The 16,768-nt window shown below is 44.1% G+C and overlaps 1 protein-coding gene across 4 annotated transcripts in view; it reads left to right on the forward strand.

Moving 5' to 3' along the window:
• Nucleotides 1–16,768, forward strand: part of LOC122941031 (dynamin-binding protein-like) — a 155,513-nt gene that overhangs the window by 73,158 nt on the left and 65,587 nt on the right. For all 4 annotated transcript variants that reach the window (XM_044298014.1, XM_044298013.1, XM_044298012.1 and 1 more), the window contains exon 2: nucleotides 16,499–16,645. In XM_044298014.1, the coding sequence (XP_044153949.1) occupies nucleotides 16,501–16,645 (145 nt within the window). In that variant the 5' untranslated portion in view covers nucleotides 16,499–16,500. The remainder of the gene's footprint in view (nucleotides 1–16,498; nucleotides 16,646–16,768) is intronic.

The raw sequence follows: 16,768 nt of genomic DNA on the forward strand, positions 1-16,768 counted from the left end.
GACTTATAGGCTTTCTCCATGAGGGGCGCGGGAAGAGGATTCGTAGGCTTTCTCTATTCGTGGTGGGGGAAGAGGACTCGCAGGCTTTCTCTATTCGTGGTGGGGGAAGAGGACTCGCAGGCTTTCTCTATTCGTGGTGGGGGAAGAGGACTCGCAGACTTTTTTTCCATGAGGGGCGCGGGAAGAGGATTCGCAGGCTTTCTCTATTCGTGGTGGGGTAAGAGAACTCGCAGACTTTTTCCATGAGGGGCGGGGTAAGAGGACTCACAGGCTTTCTCTATGAGGGGCGGGGTAAGAGAACTCGCAGGCTTTCTCTATTCGTGGTGGGGGAAGAGGACTCGCAGGCTTTCTCTATTCGTGGTGGGGGAAGAGGACTCGCAGGCTTTCTCTATTCGTGGTGGGGAAGAGGACTCGCAGGCTTTGTATATGAGGCGAGGGAGAAGCAGGACTCAGGCTTTCTCTATGATGGTCGGGGGAAGCAGGACTCGCAGGCTTTCTCTATGAGGCAATAGGGAAGCAGGACTCACAGGCTCAGTGTCTCCCCCTCTATCCTGTTGTGGCCTTATATAGGAGAGCTGACAGATCTCTTTAAGGCTTAGGGCCAGGCAACAGAAAAGTAAGAATGCCATCCATAGTTTGAGTACAGTAGGAGTCCAGCATCCATAAAATGTGTAGCCTTTATAAAAAAATCCTTAGCAAGAACTGAAGCTTACGCGTTTTAACCTTGTACAGGTCTTAGTCATAGCATAGCACCTGGAGCCCAATGTGATACCTGTAACCTGCTCCCTTCCAGCTACTGTGTGACATTTATATTATTACTGTCTTCTTATGTGGCAGAGGAGTATTTGGGCCCCCCAGACACCAGGGTTTAGTGTGTACCCACTTAAGAAGTAAAATGCATGTTCCCCACTACATGAGCTGAGCCATCTGTCCTCCATATGCTTTTAATATCCATTTAGTAAATGTACAGCTCTTCCTGTGCCAAGCCCTCAGTCATAATGATCATATAATGGTTAATAAATGTGGTTTTCACTGTCCTTCGCCTTCTGTGTTCTCAATTGTATTGTTCTGATGAGGGAGATTTACGATTACTGTCTAAATGAAAGACTGTCTTTGTTGCCCATAGCAACCAATTAGATTTCAACTCTTATTCCATATTTTGCTGTTTCAAAATAAAAGCTGCGCTGTGATTGGTTGCTATAGGCAACTGCTTGGGCCTTATTTATCAAAAATGTTTAACAGGAAAACTGTCCTAGTTGCCCTTAGCAACCAACCAGAGCTCATCTTTTATTTTTTCAGAACACTTTAAGAAATGAAAGGTGAGCTCTGATTGGTTGCTATGAGCAACTAAGACCGTTTTCCTGTTAGAGAGTTTTGATAAATGAGTTTTTTTGGGGAAGATTTATCAAATGTGTAAAGGAAAAACTGTCTTAGTTGCCCCTAGAAACCAGTCAGAACTTGCCTTTCATTTCTTAACCCCTTAAGGCATAATGCTGTACACGTACGGCATTATGCGGACGCTATTGTATAGAGCAGCGGCTGTGGTGAGTAATACATCAGGCACCTGGCCGCAATGACTGGGAACGGCGATCGCGCCGAACTCCATCATTTAAGCCCTCAGATGCCACGTTCAAAAGCGATTGTGGCATCTGTGAGGTAAGGCAGAGGGTTGCGACTCCCTCTGCCTTAAAATCAAAGCCCCCACAGTGAAATCGTGGGGCTCTGACGTCTGACCGGTTACCATGACAGTCTGGGGCCTGCTGAGACTTCCCAGGGCTGTCATAGTAACCTCCCTGCTAAGCTATTCACGAGACACAGCTCAGCAGGGAACGAGTCAAAATCCCATTCACTGTAATAGATTTCTAGTAGGGTGAATAGGAGAAGGGTTTAAAACATCCCAGGTTCTAGCTCCCCTAAGAGGGCTAATAGTTGTTAAGCAAAGAGTGAAAAAAAAGTGAAAAAAACACAAAAATCACTACCTTTCCCAATTTTACATATAAAAATAAACATATTAGGTTTCGCTGTGTCCTAAAATGTCTGAACTAGTAAAATACCTCAGAAAATTTCCTGCATTGTTTAGTCACCTTGCCCCCCCCAAAAAAATAAAAAAAGTAGTACATACTACAAAAACCACTAAAAATTACAGTTCCACAAAAAATAAGTCCTCATACAATTCTGTAAACCAAAATATTAAAAAGTTATGGCTGTCAGAAAATGGAGATGCTAAGAAATATTTTTTTTTTCAAAGGTTTTTTACTTTTTTTTTTAAAGTAATAAAACAAAATTAAAACGATACAAGTTTGGTATCGCTGTAATTGTATTGAGATGCAGAATAAGAACGTCAAGTCATTTTTAGCACAGTGAACGCCGTTATGTCAAAACCCTAAAAACCTTTGTGAATTTTATTTTTTTTCAATTTTACTCAACAAATAATTTTTTGCCCGTTTTCCAATACAGGATAAGGTAAATTAAGAACAGTGCCTTAAAAAATGCATCTTGCCCCCACAAAAAATAAGCCCTCATATGGCTATGTGAACGAAAAATAAATAAAAAAAGTTATAGCTATTGGAACGTGGGGAGGAAAAATCTAAAATGAAATAATAAAGATGTGCTCTGATTGGTTGCCATGGGTAACAAAAACTGTTTTCATTTACACCAGTTTTGATAAGTCTCCTTTTCACACAGGGCCCCTTCACACAGTGGGTTTTACCGCATAATTTTCGGGCCGCTCAGGGATTCTACCACCAGCGGGTTTTCTGCCAAATCTCGGAATGGCTGTCCGCACCAAAATTCTGTGCTAAAATCCACCGCGTGAACAGGCCCTTAGACAGTATATATACTGTATATCTGTCTCAAACAACCACAAGTCCTCCAATTCTGGGACAGCCAGGTGCAGCGCTCATTCATTCCCACCCCTCATAGTTAGAGACAGGGCGGTATGACGTAGGGACCCTTTGTGGAGATATATTTTTGAAGCAATACTGAATAAATAGCGGCCTGCTCTTCTGATCTGCAGAAAATATAGTTTTTTTACGGAAGGTTCTATTTTTGAAGTTGCTTCTGCTGTAAATAAAGACATCCTTTTGGGCGCCGTTTCTCAGCTGCCGTTTCCCATTCTTGTGTTACTTATCTGCCAGGTTAAGGTCAGTCGTGTGTAAATATTTCATGGAGAACAGATGGAAGCTCGATTTCTGAACTTTTGGAAGGATCGTCCTGTAAACAGATGGAAACTTGTTATATGCGGTTAGATTGTCATTGGTGCCCCATGCGGTACCTTCTTCTGATGACCACATCATGAAATATATTATAACTGGCGCTCTATAATACATAATGAAGTGGTGACCGCCTTCAGTAGTTTCATGTGGTGTGACTGTGCGACCACATAGGTTGTACACCTTCGGGGGCAATTTTTTTTTTATGATTGTATTTTACATATTTTGGGCTAAAAAAATCATGTTTTTTACTTGGTCTTTATTAGGAATATTGAGCTGATCTGTCATGAAGGGTTAACTCTTTGTCTAGCTGTGTGAGCCGTACTTTCACTGTAACTTTGTACCGGTCATCTGATAACACTTATCTCTAAATTACGAAACACTTATTTAAGCCACATTCTTATCAGTAAGATGAGAACTGCGCTATAATGAGTGTTTATAAGGTCAGAGATCAGCGATAAGGAGCCGTCAGCTGAGCTGCCTGACGGAACACAGTAAAAACACAGAGCATGCTACTAGAGAATCTCAAGGCTGTGAAGAAAAAGGGTTCAAGATTTTTTATAACTAATTGAAAAAAAAATTTTTTAGCTCAAAATTAGTACAATACAGTAATAAAAAATTGCCTCTAAAGAAGTACATAGCCTTTAAAGGTGACCCCGTATGTCAATGATCTATAAGAGAGAGGCCAGGTGGAAGTCTATGGAGATTCCTGGGCAAATGCAATATTGCAGTAAAAGCAGACATTAAAGTGGTTTTCCCTCTACTAGAAAGTGATCATTACGTTTTGGCATCACCACATGACCGGATCTCACCGCCGAAACGGCCACCAATTCTCTGAACGGAAAACCTGCTATACTAGTCCAGTGGAGCTGAGCTGTAATACCAGACATAACCCATGGATGGATGTGGTGCTGTTTTTTGGAAAAGGGCAGCCATGTTTTTCTATTTCTGTACAACCTCTTTATAGATTTGAGGGGTGACCTAATAATCAGCCGTTCAGAACACCCTACTGTTTGGACCTCCAGCAATCAGCAGCGCCACCGCGGGCAAAGTGAAGCATTACATAATTCTCATAGTAATGAACTGGGTCCTACAGTGACTTAGAAACTTGTTATGTAGCCCATCTCTACACTGGCTAATAGATGAGCATTCAGATTTGGGGTCTCCCTTTAACTTAAGAATTAAGTAGTAGTAGGATATTGTGCATGATTATGATTCTGTCCAGGGGCGGACAGAAGAGAAAGGGGGGTTCCCTGTACGAAAAGTGTGAGGCCTCTCCCTTTTAAAGGCAACCAAGCTATACAGTTCATACTATATACATATCAGTTACACTTAAGTTGTGCACAAAGCACATATCACACATATGCTACTGTACACACATCCGCTCACGCATTTCACATCTCTCATTCTGCTTCTGTGCTTTCATAAAAGACACATTCTACACAAACGCTACTTGCATATAAAACACATGCTGCATTCATGCCACCTGTATATTAACAACATGCCACACGTGCAGCGAACCCTTGAGGAGTGGTAGTGGCCCTGGTGAAGTGTTGTGTCACGGCGTACCCCTTGCTCCCTGGGGATCGAAGCAGCAGAAATGTGGTAAGGAAGAATGAGGCCAGAATTAAAAAAGTACCAAAGTCATTTTGCTAAGTTCAATGTAGAACAGAACTTCGAATATATCCAATAGCAGCAGTTTGCAAGTGCAAAATGTCCCTGGCATTCCCGGCGGCAATCTTAGCACTTGGCATATTGGCCTAGTAACATTCCAGGTGATGGGTGACTTTGCTGTAGTCCCTCACCTTGCAGCAGTGTCTGGAGATACTGGTTGTAGCAGTTAACTCTGCTGTCAGACTTCTCAAGACTTCACTTGTAAGTGTAAGTGATTCCCTCTGGAGAATCTGTAACAGGAGCAGGAGCTCTGACCTGAGCTTCTTCTCCACACTAAGTCCTCACAGGAACCCCCTCCCCCCTTTCTGGCAGGAATTAGGACCAGCCCACTCCTACCAAGAGAGGAGGGACAGGGTGGTTAGCCCTTTTCCTGATTAACCATTGCCCTGAATATCCTCACTGGTAGTAACAACCATATAATATAATAAAAAATACATAAAAGTACAACATAAAATAATACACAACTGTATACAACATTATAGTACCCCCAGGTTCGGGGTACTACATGTATCTCCTACACATTTGACAAATGCCACATGGAGAATACATTCTATTCACAAAGATACATGAACACCCATAAGTAGGGCCCATTGGTAACAATTCAGATGCATACACCAAACTAATGACCCCGATAAGGCCTCTTTCACACTTGCGTTGTCCGGATCCGGCGTGTACTCCATTTGCCGGAATTACACGCCGGATCCGTAAAAACGCAAGTGAACTGAAAGCATTTGAAGACGGATCCGTCTTCAAAATGCGTTCAGTGTTACTATGGCAGCCAGGACGCTATTAAAGTCCTGGTTGCCATAGTAGTAGTGGGGAGCGGTATACTTACAGTCTGTGCGGCTCCCGGGGCGCTCCAGAATGACGTCAGAGTGCCCCATGCGCATGGATGACGTGCCATGTGATCACGTCATCCATGCGCCTGGGGCGCCCTGACGTCACTCTGGAGCGCCCCGGGAGCCGCACGGACGGTAAGTATACTGCTCCCCCGCTCCCAACTACACTTTACCATGGCTGCCAGGACTTTAGTGTCTCGGCAGCCATGGTAACCATTCAGAAAAAGCTAAATGTCGGATCCGGCAATGCGCCGAAACGACGTTTAGCTTAAGGCCGGATCCGGATTAATGCCTTTCAATGGGCATTAATTCCGGATCCGGCATGCTGCGGTATTTTCTCCGGCCAAAAAACGTTCCGGTCCTGAACTGAAGACATCCTGATGCATCCTGAACGGGTTTCACTCCATTCAGAATGCATGGGGATAATCCTGATCAGGATTCTTCCGGCATAGAGCCCCGACGACGGAACTCTATGCCGGAAGACAAGAACGCAAGTGTGAAAGAGCCCTAAATTGTGTCATTTTTGACCATGTATTTGGTGCCTAATCTGTGGTGTGTGTCAATACCTTATATTAGTTTTTTTAAATCATGCATCATAATAAAGTATCTTAATTTTTACAATCGTATATGTAGAGTACATTCTTTATCGGTGTCGCTAACAAAGACACATGGCACATGACCCTGATACATTAGACACAATTCCGACACATGACATCATATTTACACTGCACGCTCATCACTTTATAATGTGTGTGCAACATGTACTGAAAGGGGTTTTCCGAGATATTTCTATTGATGACTTATCCTCAGGATAGGTCATCGATATCAGATCGGCGGGGGTCTGACACCCGGCACCCCCGCTGATCAGCATTTCCTTCATTGTTTACTTGCTCGCCGTTGACATCGCCGGGGGTGAGCAGGGGCAATTACACTGCATTAGTTTGTGTGTGTGTGTATGTATGTGTGTGTGTGTGTGTATATATATATATATATATATATATATATATATATATAATTATATAAATATATAATTATTTTTTTGGGCAGACTATTAGCCCTATTAGACTCCACCCACACCATTTAAGCTCCTCCCATTAAGACACACCCTCAATTGGCACAGCTACAAAGTAAGCAAAGTTGACACATCATCAGCTGTCTTTTTTGCTGATCAGCCTAATATCACCGCCAGGGATCATGGTAAGCAGGGAATGCTCTCTGGCTGGACGGGCCCCTTCCTCTTCTCTGGGCCCTTGAGCAGCTGAACCTGCTGCACAGGTGGGATGTCCGCCCCTGCTCTGTCTTTGGAATGTAAAACCACACACGACTGGAGATTTTATAGGCACAAATCTCAGGTGCTGTGATGTTTCAGTAGATAATGTGCTCAGCTTGTAGAGCTGTCCTTGGAAAATGATGATTCTGGGAAATAAAACTCAAAACGCGTCATGTAATTCGTTCCAGCACTGAGAACACTTCAGGCTTGTGCTGGATGGTCCACTGCATCTGCATGTGGCAATTTCCTATGGAGTATTGGCTACGGTGCAAGAAACAGAAATTGCCCAATACATGTGACTTGAATTATTATGACATGAGTGATACATTTTATATAGGACTTAGGACAACTCCTAAGGCTACATGCACACGTTCAGGATTCATGTGCGGAGAATCCGCACTGAAATCCGCAGGTGTTCACAGGCAAATCCGTGCGGTCAATCCGCATTAATTGGTGCGGATTCGGTGCGGATTTCACTAAGTGACTTAAGAAAATCCGGTCAGGAAAAAAAAAATTAATTGACATGTCGCGGATTTTAAAATCCGCACCGCAGGTCAAAATCCGCACGGAAAAAATCTGCATCGTGTGCATTGAGAATTTCAAATTCTCATAGAATACAATGTACATGACCTACGGTGCGGATTTTCCGCACGCAAATCCGCACGCAATCCTGATCGTGTGCAGGGGGCCTTATAAAGTGACCATACACAGTAGATGAATGTTGGCAAACCTGCCAGTTTTGGCTGTACTGGCTAACCATCTAAGGCTACTTTTACACTGGCGTTTTGGCTTTCCGTTTCTGTGATCCGTTCAGGGCTCTCACAAACGGTCCAAAACGGATGAGTTTTGCCCTAATGCATTCTGAATGGAAAAGGATCGGCTCAGAAGGCATCAGTTTGCCTCCGATCAGTCACCATTCTGCTCTGGAGGCGGACACCAAAATGCTGCCTGCGGCGTTTTACTGTCTGCTTGACGAAACTGAGCCAAACGTCCTGGCACACAATGTAAGTCAATGGGGATGGATCCGTTTTTTCTGGCACAATAGAAAACTGATCGGTCTCCCATTGACTTTCAGTGGAGTTCATGATGGATCCATCTTGGCTATATTACAGATAATACAAACGGATCCATTCATGACGGATGCATGCGGTTGTATTATTGTAAGAGATCCGTTTTTGTAGATCTATGACAGATCCTCCCAAAACGCGAGTGTGAAAGTAGCTTTATGTGTATATGAATCTCCCGGGACAGCAGATATTGGATTTGAACATGTCCAGTCCTTTTGCTCTCAGGAATATAAGAGGTGTCTGGTAGCAGCCTAGTCTCGTGTATGATGGGGTTGATAAGGATAGATGTCGGTTAAACAAACATTCATCTGACGGCTATCTAAGGTGCATGGACCATGATTATCTGGCAACCAGTCTGGAACGCCCAATTATGTGGCATGAGAACAAGAACTCCCATGATGAAAGACTCCCATTTAGTGTATTGCTGGGTGGACTTACGGAGAACGTCGGTGGGAGACAACAATCTAATGTGTATGGGGAGCTCCTGACTCCCAACTAATGATCTTGCTTGAGGAGAGAAGAGGAGAACAATATGGGCAGAACTGTTGCACTGAACTGAGCGGAGACTCAAGGAGTGGCTACTCACCTAGCTAGCACTGTTGTACTGAGCTCTTCTTGCATGTCAAATAACGAGGCCTCAGGTGCTGCTCGCCGTCCGTACAGGCCCGGTATACACATAAGATGACTGTAGTAGGGAAAAAAGGCAGGATCTGATGGCGACACTCCGAGGATGATGAGGACCAGATTCGGATTAAGAAGAGGACTTTATTGGTGTAGAAACAACGCATTTCAGGATAGTGAACGCCTCTTTAACAGTGACCTCCACAGCCCCCTGCGCTTTTAATGCCAGGGCTGCACAACATTTTGTCTGAACAATTTTTATAATGATAGGCTATGGTGCTGCACTGCGACATGTGACATACTGCGACATGTGACATACTGCGACATGTGACATACTGCGACATGACAGTCACAAAAAATCCATCCAAGATGGATTTTTCTGTGACTGTCGCGTCGCAGTCGCAGCATGTCACATGTCGTGCGACACATATAGCAGTGTGGTTGTGCCCTTTGTGTCGTGCATCATTATGTCGTTGTGTAGCCCTAGCCTAAAGCAGACCTTCAGCAGTGAAGAAAAAGAAAAAAATGGCTGGGTTGTAATGGAAACTTGGAGTAAAACTGTGTATGTGGAGATTAACGGCCTGTGAGCTTCTATTGGCTGATAAGGGACATGTGACCGTGTGTATGGCAGTTGGGATATGAAGAGAAAGACTTGCAGGCTTGTATTGGCTAATGCAGGTCATTTTTGGGGAATATCTCAGGAACAGTATGTCCTAGAGACCTGAGACCCTGTCTAAAACCTTCCCAGGCACCTGATGTACCTGTGTGCCAAATTTGGTGAAGATCGGTCCAGTCGTTTGGTCGCGCATAAAGAACAGACAGACAGACAGACGTCGGGCAGGTAGAAACTCATTGTGTACTGGCATGTTACCTCCACATTATTTTTTCCCAGATAGTGAGTGATATGTGTACCAAGTTTAGTAGAAATTGATCAATGAGTTTTTGAGTTACAGAGCAATATGTGTGTAGCAAAAACAGTTGGAGCGTACAAACTCCATGCAGCTGCTGTTTAGGGTCATATGACCCCCACAAGATTTCTTTCCAGGTAGCAAGGGATGTGTAGTTCAAGTTTTGTTGAAATCGATGGTGGGGTTTTTGAGTGATCGTGGAACATACATACATACACACATACGTCCTTCTTTATATATATATATATATATATATATATATATGGATTTCTGCAGCTACTGCGTACTGTGAAACATAGAAGCTGCAGAAGCCAAAGGAAGCAAAATCTTTAATAAAAACCTATAGCAACTTTTTTTTTTAGCCCAGAATAAAGCTAAATAAATGAGAAGTTATCTATAGCCCGTAGAGTAGTCCTGCTTTTTGAGAAACCGGCTTCTCCGTGGTCGTACAGCGGACGGGTTATTGGAGCTTTTTCAGTACATGGGCATCCATTGGTTAGGCCTGTATTACACCAATAGATCATCTGACAGATTTTCTGACCAATTATTGGTCAGATGGCCAATTAAACACACACAAATCTTTTGTTATACACACCAACTATTGGTCTGATTGGACATATATTGGTTATCTGTTGGTAATCTGTTGCTGCCTGATGCTATTTTCCTCTGCAGAAGAAAAATGTGGTTGCCCCTAAGAAATTAGCAGCTGGACTCACAAGATCAAAAATGGTCGCTTCTTTTGAGAAGCGCTAGACAACTTTAATCATTTTATTGTATACGTTTATCTTCCTTCATCTGCTTGCAGTGCCATTAGCCGTCCAGTGTTTAGGTTGGAGGCTGATTCCTTCCATGGTATCTGGCACCGATCGCTCTCCAGGGAGCAGCTCCTCCCTGCTGGGGGATTGTTTTGATGACCCGGTCCGCTCCCTGCATCTGTGTCGTTTCTAAACATACAGCTCAGCCCAGTTTATGCCGCATGAGGTGGAAAAGGAGGATTTGGAGAAAAAACGCGTTGGGTAGTCGGCTCGGATCTTTGGCAAAAGGTTCAGATCGGAAGTGTAATAAAGAATTGTAGAGAACGAGGTTCTCACGTATCGGCTGAGTCATTCATTGAACCTTCAATGTAACGTCTTTGTGTGAACTATACGTTGTCAGATCTTCAGTGGGTTGTCAGAGAATCGGTTAGTGGATAGGTTTGAATTACTGCGCTGCAAGCAAATAAAGACACAAGGGCAGAGGCTTGCAGTTTATTGATCTGTTATCAGCCATCTTAGGCTGGAGAAAGGTTGGTTGTAGCACAGTGATATCAGTGACACGGTTTTCTCTTTTAGGCTACATTCCCACACAGTGAAAAAAACAGCCATTAAAAATGGACAAACTGTCAGCTTTTCATGGACATTTGCATCGATCTACATTTAGCATTTTCTGACTATTTTTAACAGATGTTTTGCATTTATTTTGCATCTATTTTAAGGACCTTTATTATTTATTTTATTTTTATTTTTTTTCCACATCCAAACCTCTGCAGTGCCTTCGCAGTATACATAATGCCCCCCGGACATCACATAGTGCTCCCCAGTATAAATAATCGCCCCAATAGTGCCCCACAGCATAAAGAATGCCCCTATTAGTGTCCCTTAATTATTAGTGGCCCCCCATATAACAAACTGCCCCATTAGTGCCCCCCCCCCAGTTCTGCTTATGTTAAAAAACAAAAAAATGACTTACCCATTTGCATGCTCAGACAGTACGGTAACTCCTCACTTGATGCAGAAGGACCTGTAGGCACATAGTGATGTCATCACGCTGGTAGGTCCTTCTGGTTCAAGTGAGGAGCAACTGTCAGCGTGTGCAAGTGGATGAGTTTTTTTTTTATTTTAGCCCCTAAAATGCAATTTTTTCACTAGTGTACCCCTTTTTAACGATCGTTAGATGGGTGCACTCCTGTCTAAACGGCCGTTTAAAACGGCCCCATTGATTTCAGTGGAATCTGCTAGTCGCTGGCCGAAAAAAATAAAATAAAAAAAAAAGGCCATGTGAATATCCCCATAGACTTTAAATTGGTTATTAAAACTGCCGTGTGATGGCCTAAAAAAATAAATGGCAGTGAATATCGCCTTAGAAGCATACAATGTAACATCCCATGAGTTTTCACCTCTCACAGGTTCATCATATTTAAAGGAAATACAGCGAAACTGCTGTATCAGTGCCGTAAGTCATAGTATGGTATGGATGTACTGGAGGGAAAGGGTTCACTGCTGGTTGTTAAAGGGATATGCTGGATAGAAGAAATGTTCTGCTACCCACAGGATAGGGGGTAACTATTAGCTTGTTGGGCGTCTGACTGCTGGAACCCCAACCATTCACAAGAATGGAGACCCCATGGCATTTGGCTATGCTCTGTAATCACATAGAGAATAAAAAGAGCAGCAGGGCACGCGCTCATTCATTCAGGGGCATGGGGCTTTTGTTCTTGTTATTGGTGGGGGGGTCCCAGTTTTCAGATCCCCACCAGCCCAACAGTTATCCCCTGTTAGCTAAAGGAATACCATTTTAAAGGGCATCTGTCAGCAGGTTTGTACCTATGACACTGGCTGACCTACTTGGCAGCTGAAGGCATCTATGTTGGTGCCATGTTCATATGTGCCCACATTGCTGAGAAAAATTATGTTTTAATATATGTAAACGAGCTTCTAGGAGCAACGGGGGCGTTGCTGTTATTCTAAGAGGGTCCACTCTCTCTGTAACTGTTGCGGATTGACTGACCGGGCCAGACATAATGACATTTACACTGCTTGGCCTTGTCAATCAAAGTGCAGAGGATGCAGCAGTTGCAGAGAGAGCAGAGCCTCCAGGTGTAACGGCAACGCCCCCGTTGCTCCTAGAGGCTCATTTGCATATATTAAATCCTCATATTTCTCAGCAATGCGGGCACATAGGACCATGGGACCAACTCACCCTCCTGCTCTTACATTCTTGCATAAGGTCATACTGACTGAAACGTCATTTGGATATTGCCGTTGGAATATTGCAAAGAATACGCTGAAATATTTGATTCAATTTTTCTGTGCTATGACCCAATAAACTTCAATTGGGACATTTTGAAAAAGTGCGCTACGGATTTCTGTATGCTGTATCGTGGGTTGACGAGCCCTTACAGGAGGAGCCTTGGAGTATGTTCAGGAGCGCTGCTCCATTAGCCCTGGATATAATTACAGCAGCATCTGGTAAGGGGTCCACAGGCTTACATACCGTAGAGGAAGCCCACGTGACTGATGTGAGGCCCCTAGATAGAAATTGTTAACCCTATAAACATTCCTACCTGGGCAGGACTCCCCTCTCCAGAGCAACTGCATTGCACGCAAGCAAGAATTCTTCCAAGGGTTCGCTACAATGTATCAGTGCAGTATCCAGGCTGATATTTTATAAATAACTGCTCTTTATTATACTGATAGTTGTGGCTCAGATATTCTTTGTTATTAGTTCTGGCTCTCAGTATTTAACCCCGTCATGCACTGTCACTTCTTGTGGGCTGATAAGGCTGGAGAGGAAAATGTATTCTGACAACCCCCACCCCCTATTTCCTTCCTGAAATTCAGCTGATATCATATTTCTGCTTTACTGCATGTGTGATTTATTCCCACCTGCCTGCTGTGTACAAGAATAGACTAATGTGTATATAGACGTGGCCGCATACAGTGATGGAGTGTAAGCTCTTAGCGCCTTATATGTTATCCCGACCTGACTATCCCATAATATTCCTGCAGTTGTTAAAGGGGTTGTCCTAAGGCAGGCACCCTCAAACTGCGGCCCTCTAGCTGTTGCAAAACTACAACTCCCAGCATGCCCGAACAGCCTACAGCAGTTGGGAGTTGTAGTTTTACGGCATTGTGGGAGTTGTAGTTTTACAACAGCTGGAGGGCCGCAGTTTGAGGATGCCTGTCCTAAGGGGTAGTGTGTAAGTGTCTGAGTCTGACTGCTGTTTCATGGGTATGGATGGAACGGCGTCCTGCTCTTCCATGCTCTCTATGGAACTGCTGTTGATAGCCGAGTGCTGTACGGTCTGACTCCTCGATTAGACATTCACATATCCTGGTCCTGTGCCGAGACCACACCCCGAAATTTATTTCAGACACCGAACCAGACCTTCTAAATATATTCTGTCCCACTATATTCATATTGGGCCCTTAGGCTCAGGAGCTGAACCCGCACCATACGCTGCGGGTACTGGCCGTGTTAAACAGGCGACATCTGCTTGCAGTGACCAGCATCAGAGATGACTGCGATCCTGTTCATTTAACCCCTCAAATGCCACCGTCAATAGCAGTCTTCCTCTGTCTCGTCATTGATCCCTAACCTACGCAACTAGAACGTTTGCTGTGGTAGCCTGGGGCCACGTGGTGGTTCCCTAGCCTGCCATATTAGAACTCCTAATGGGAGTAGCGGAGGCAAGTTGTAATAGGATAACAGTAAAATTACTGTACACTGCAATGCAAAAGTATTGCAGTGTATAGTACAATCGATTTAAAACAAACAAAAATTGTTTAAATGCATTTAAAAATATTAAAAAAACAAATATTAAAAGTTCAGAACACCCCCTTTTGCCAGATACCATAAACCTAAACTTGAAAAAGATTAAAATAACATGTTGTTTTATCCCGTACGGTGAAAATGCCCAAGGCCAGAATCTCCTTGCCTCCTTAAAAATTGGAATAAGTAATTTGTACCTGGGAATGTTACCAATCCAATTTACTGCTTGCTTGGCAAAAAAAGAGCTCTCACATAGCTGCTTATTTATATGAGACCCCTGATTAAACTCCTATATTGATGCGATATCCCAGGCCAGATCTTCTGTATTCATACTCCAGACCCCCTGACTTAAAGAGGACCTTTCACCAGAATTAAACTTCTAAAGTAACTATACCGGCATGTAGAGCGGCGCCCAGGGACCCCCCTGCACTTACTGTTATACCTGGGCGCCGCTCCGTTCTCCCGTAATTGCCTCCGGTATCTTTACAGTTAGGCTCCACCCAGGGGAACCTGCCGGCGTCTCCTTCTCCCATGCTGCAGAGCTGGCCAATCACAGCGCTCAGCTCATAGCCTGAGAGGCTTTTTTCTCTCTCAGGCTATGAGCTGAGCGCTGCGATTGGCCAGCGCTACAGCATGGGAGAATGAGACGCCGTCAGGTTCCCCTGGGTGGAGCCTAACTGTAAAGATACCGGAGGCAATTACCGGAGAACGGAGCGGCGCCCAGGTATAACAGTAAGTGCAGGGGGGTTCCTGGGCGCCGCTCTACATGCCTGTATAGTTACTTTAGAAGTTTAATTCTGGTAAAAGGTCCTCTTTAAATAAGACTAAATATTAAAAGTGATTCTCATTGGAACTAATCCAACATTTCATGTATTTTTGCCAGTACAGTGAGAGAAAATATTAATTTGCCATGGTCAGCCATCACATTTTTGTTCCTATTCACTTAAAAGTAGATGACCTATTGTTTAAATAACGTTTTTAAAGAATGGTGATATTGATTTTGATTTTCCATATTAATATCTATATATTTAAAAAAAATCTCTAAAATCCAGCAGTTTTCTCACTGGCCACTAATAATAGGCTCCAATTCTTGGTCTGTACAGATGACCTTTCAGCAGTCACCTCATTATCACAGTCAGGATTACAATAAAAGATATCACCTATTTATAGATAACACCATTCAGAGTGATATCGCAGCTTATCTCCTCCCTCCTGACCTCTGCACAGGTCACAGAGCATGCCTAGAAAACTCTACCATAGAAGTCTATGAGCCCCCCTCCCTGACCATTGTGTTATCTGGTTTTAACTGGCAGAAATCACTTTCAATGACACATCCCCTTCACGGTCATACAATCTGTCTGACGGGTGTATTAGATGGGCTGATTTTCTACCCGATGATCCCTAACGAGCGTTCACATGGTACTGCCGCCCATTGCTTGGTCATCAGGCAATCCAGATCTTTAAGCATGCTGAAAGATCGAGATTTGCCGGCAGCAGATCGTGCTGTCTAATTACGATCTGCCGCCGGCAAACCACTATACAGCATGGGGACGAGCCATGGCATAGCGATCACTCCTCCCCATGCTGCGGAGGAGATCGCTGCATGTAATAGCAGCGGTCTCCTCCACTAGCGAATAGGCGGAACCCTTCCCTCCCGACAATCGTCTGCATGATTGGGGTGTCTAATACGCCCTTAAAGGGGTTATGCGACCCCTATAATGCCTCTCAAAATGCCCGGGTTCCTCATACAGGTTATATTTACACCTCTCCCCGGCACCTGCACGGCCGCCGCTGCACCTTCTCGTTGCGCGGATCAAAACATCCGGCAACATGGGGGAACAGCCAATAGGAGGCCACAACGGGGACGCTCCTCCCTAGCATCGCCTTAGACGCGGGTGCCAGGGAACGGGGTAGGTATAGCCTGTATGAGGTGCCATTTTGGGGGGGGCATTATAGGGGTTGGATAACTCCTTTAAGGCTGGGTTCACCTCTGCACTGCATATCCGGATACCACTGTGCCCCGCTGAATCCCCATTCACTGTAATCTGGTTGCTTTCCGGCATATATGCCGACTTTCGGCCGGACAATAAAATGTTATGTGCAGCATTTGTTGTCTGTCTGAAAGCCACATGTACATCGGATACAGTGACCGGATTACGGTGCCGGAGAGCAACGCAGATGTCCACCCGGCCTAATACTCTCCATAGGGTTACCTTGAAATACATCCATATAATACTACAGGCTAAATACTTAAATGGGGCAGATTTTTATTTTTCACCTCTCTACATCATTTTACTTGCATCCTCTCTAGTATACGCAGTCATTCCATGCAATTTGTAATCATGAATGATTGATCATGTTTTTTTTCTCTTTGCAGGGATGGAGGCCGGTTCGGTGGTACGTGCAATGTTTGATTTTTGCCCCAGTGTGTCGGAGGAGCTGACACTCTTTGCCGGAGATGTCATTGAAGTTCTCAATGTGATAGATGAATTCTGGCTGCTGGGGAATAAAGAAGGGATCACAGGTACAGTCCTCCTTCAGTTTGCTCATGCGTTTATTTTCCTCATCCAAATAATATTACATTTATTCTTTTCACTTTCATGCTTAGGGGAAAAGTAGATCAGTGCAGTACCGCTCATGACCACCA

This window comes from Bufo gargarizans, chromosome 6, assembly GCF_014858855.1.
Source record: "Bufo gargarizans isolate SCDJY-AF-19 chromosome 6, ASM1485885v1, whole genome shotgun sequence".
NCBI lineage: Eukaryota > Metazoa > Chordata > Amphibia > Anura > Bufonidae > Bufo > Bufo gargarizans.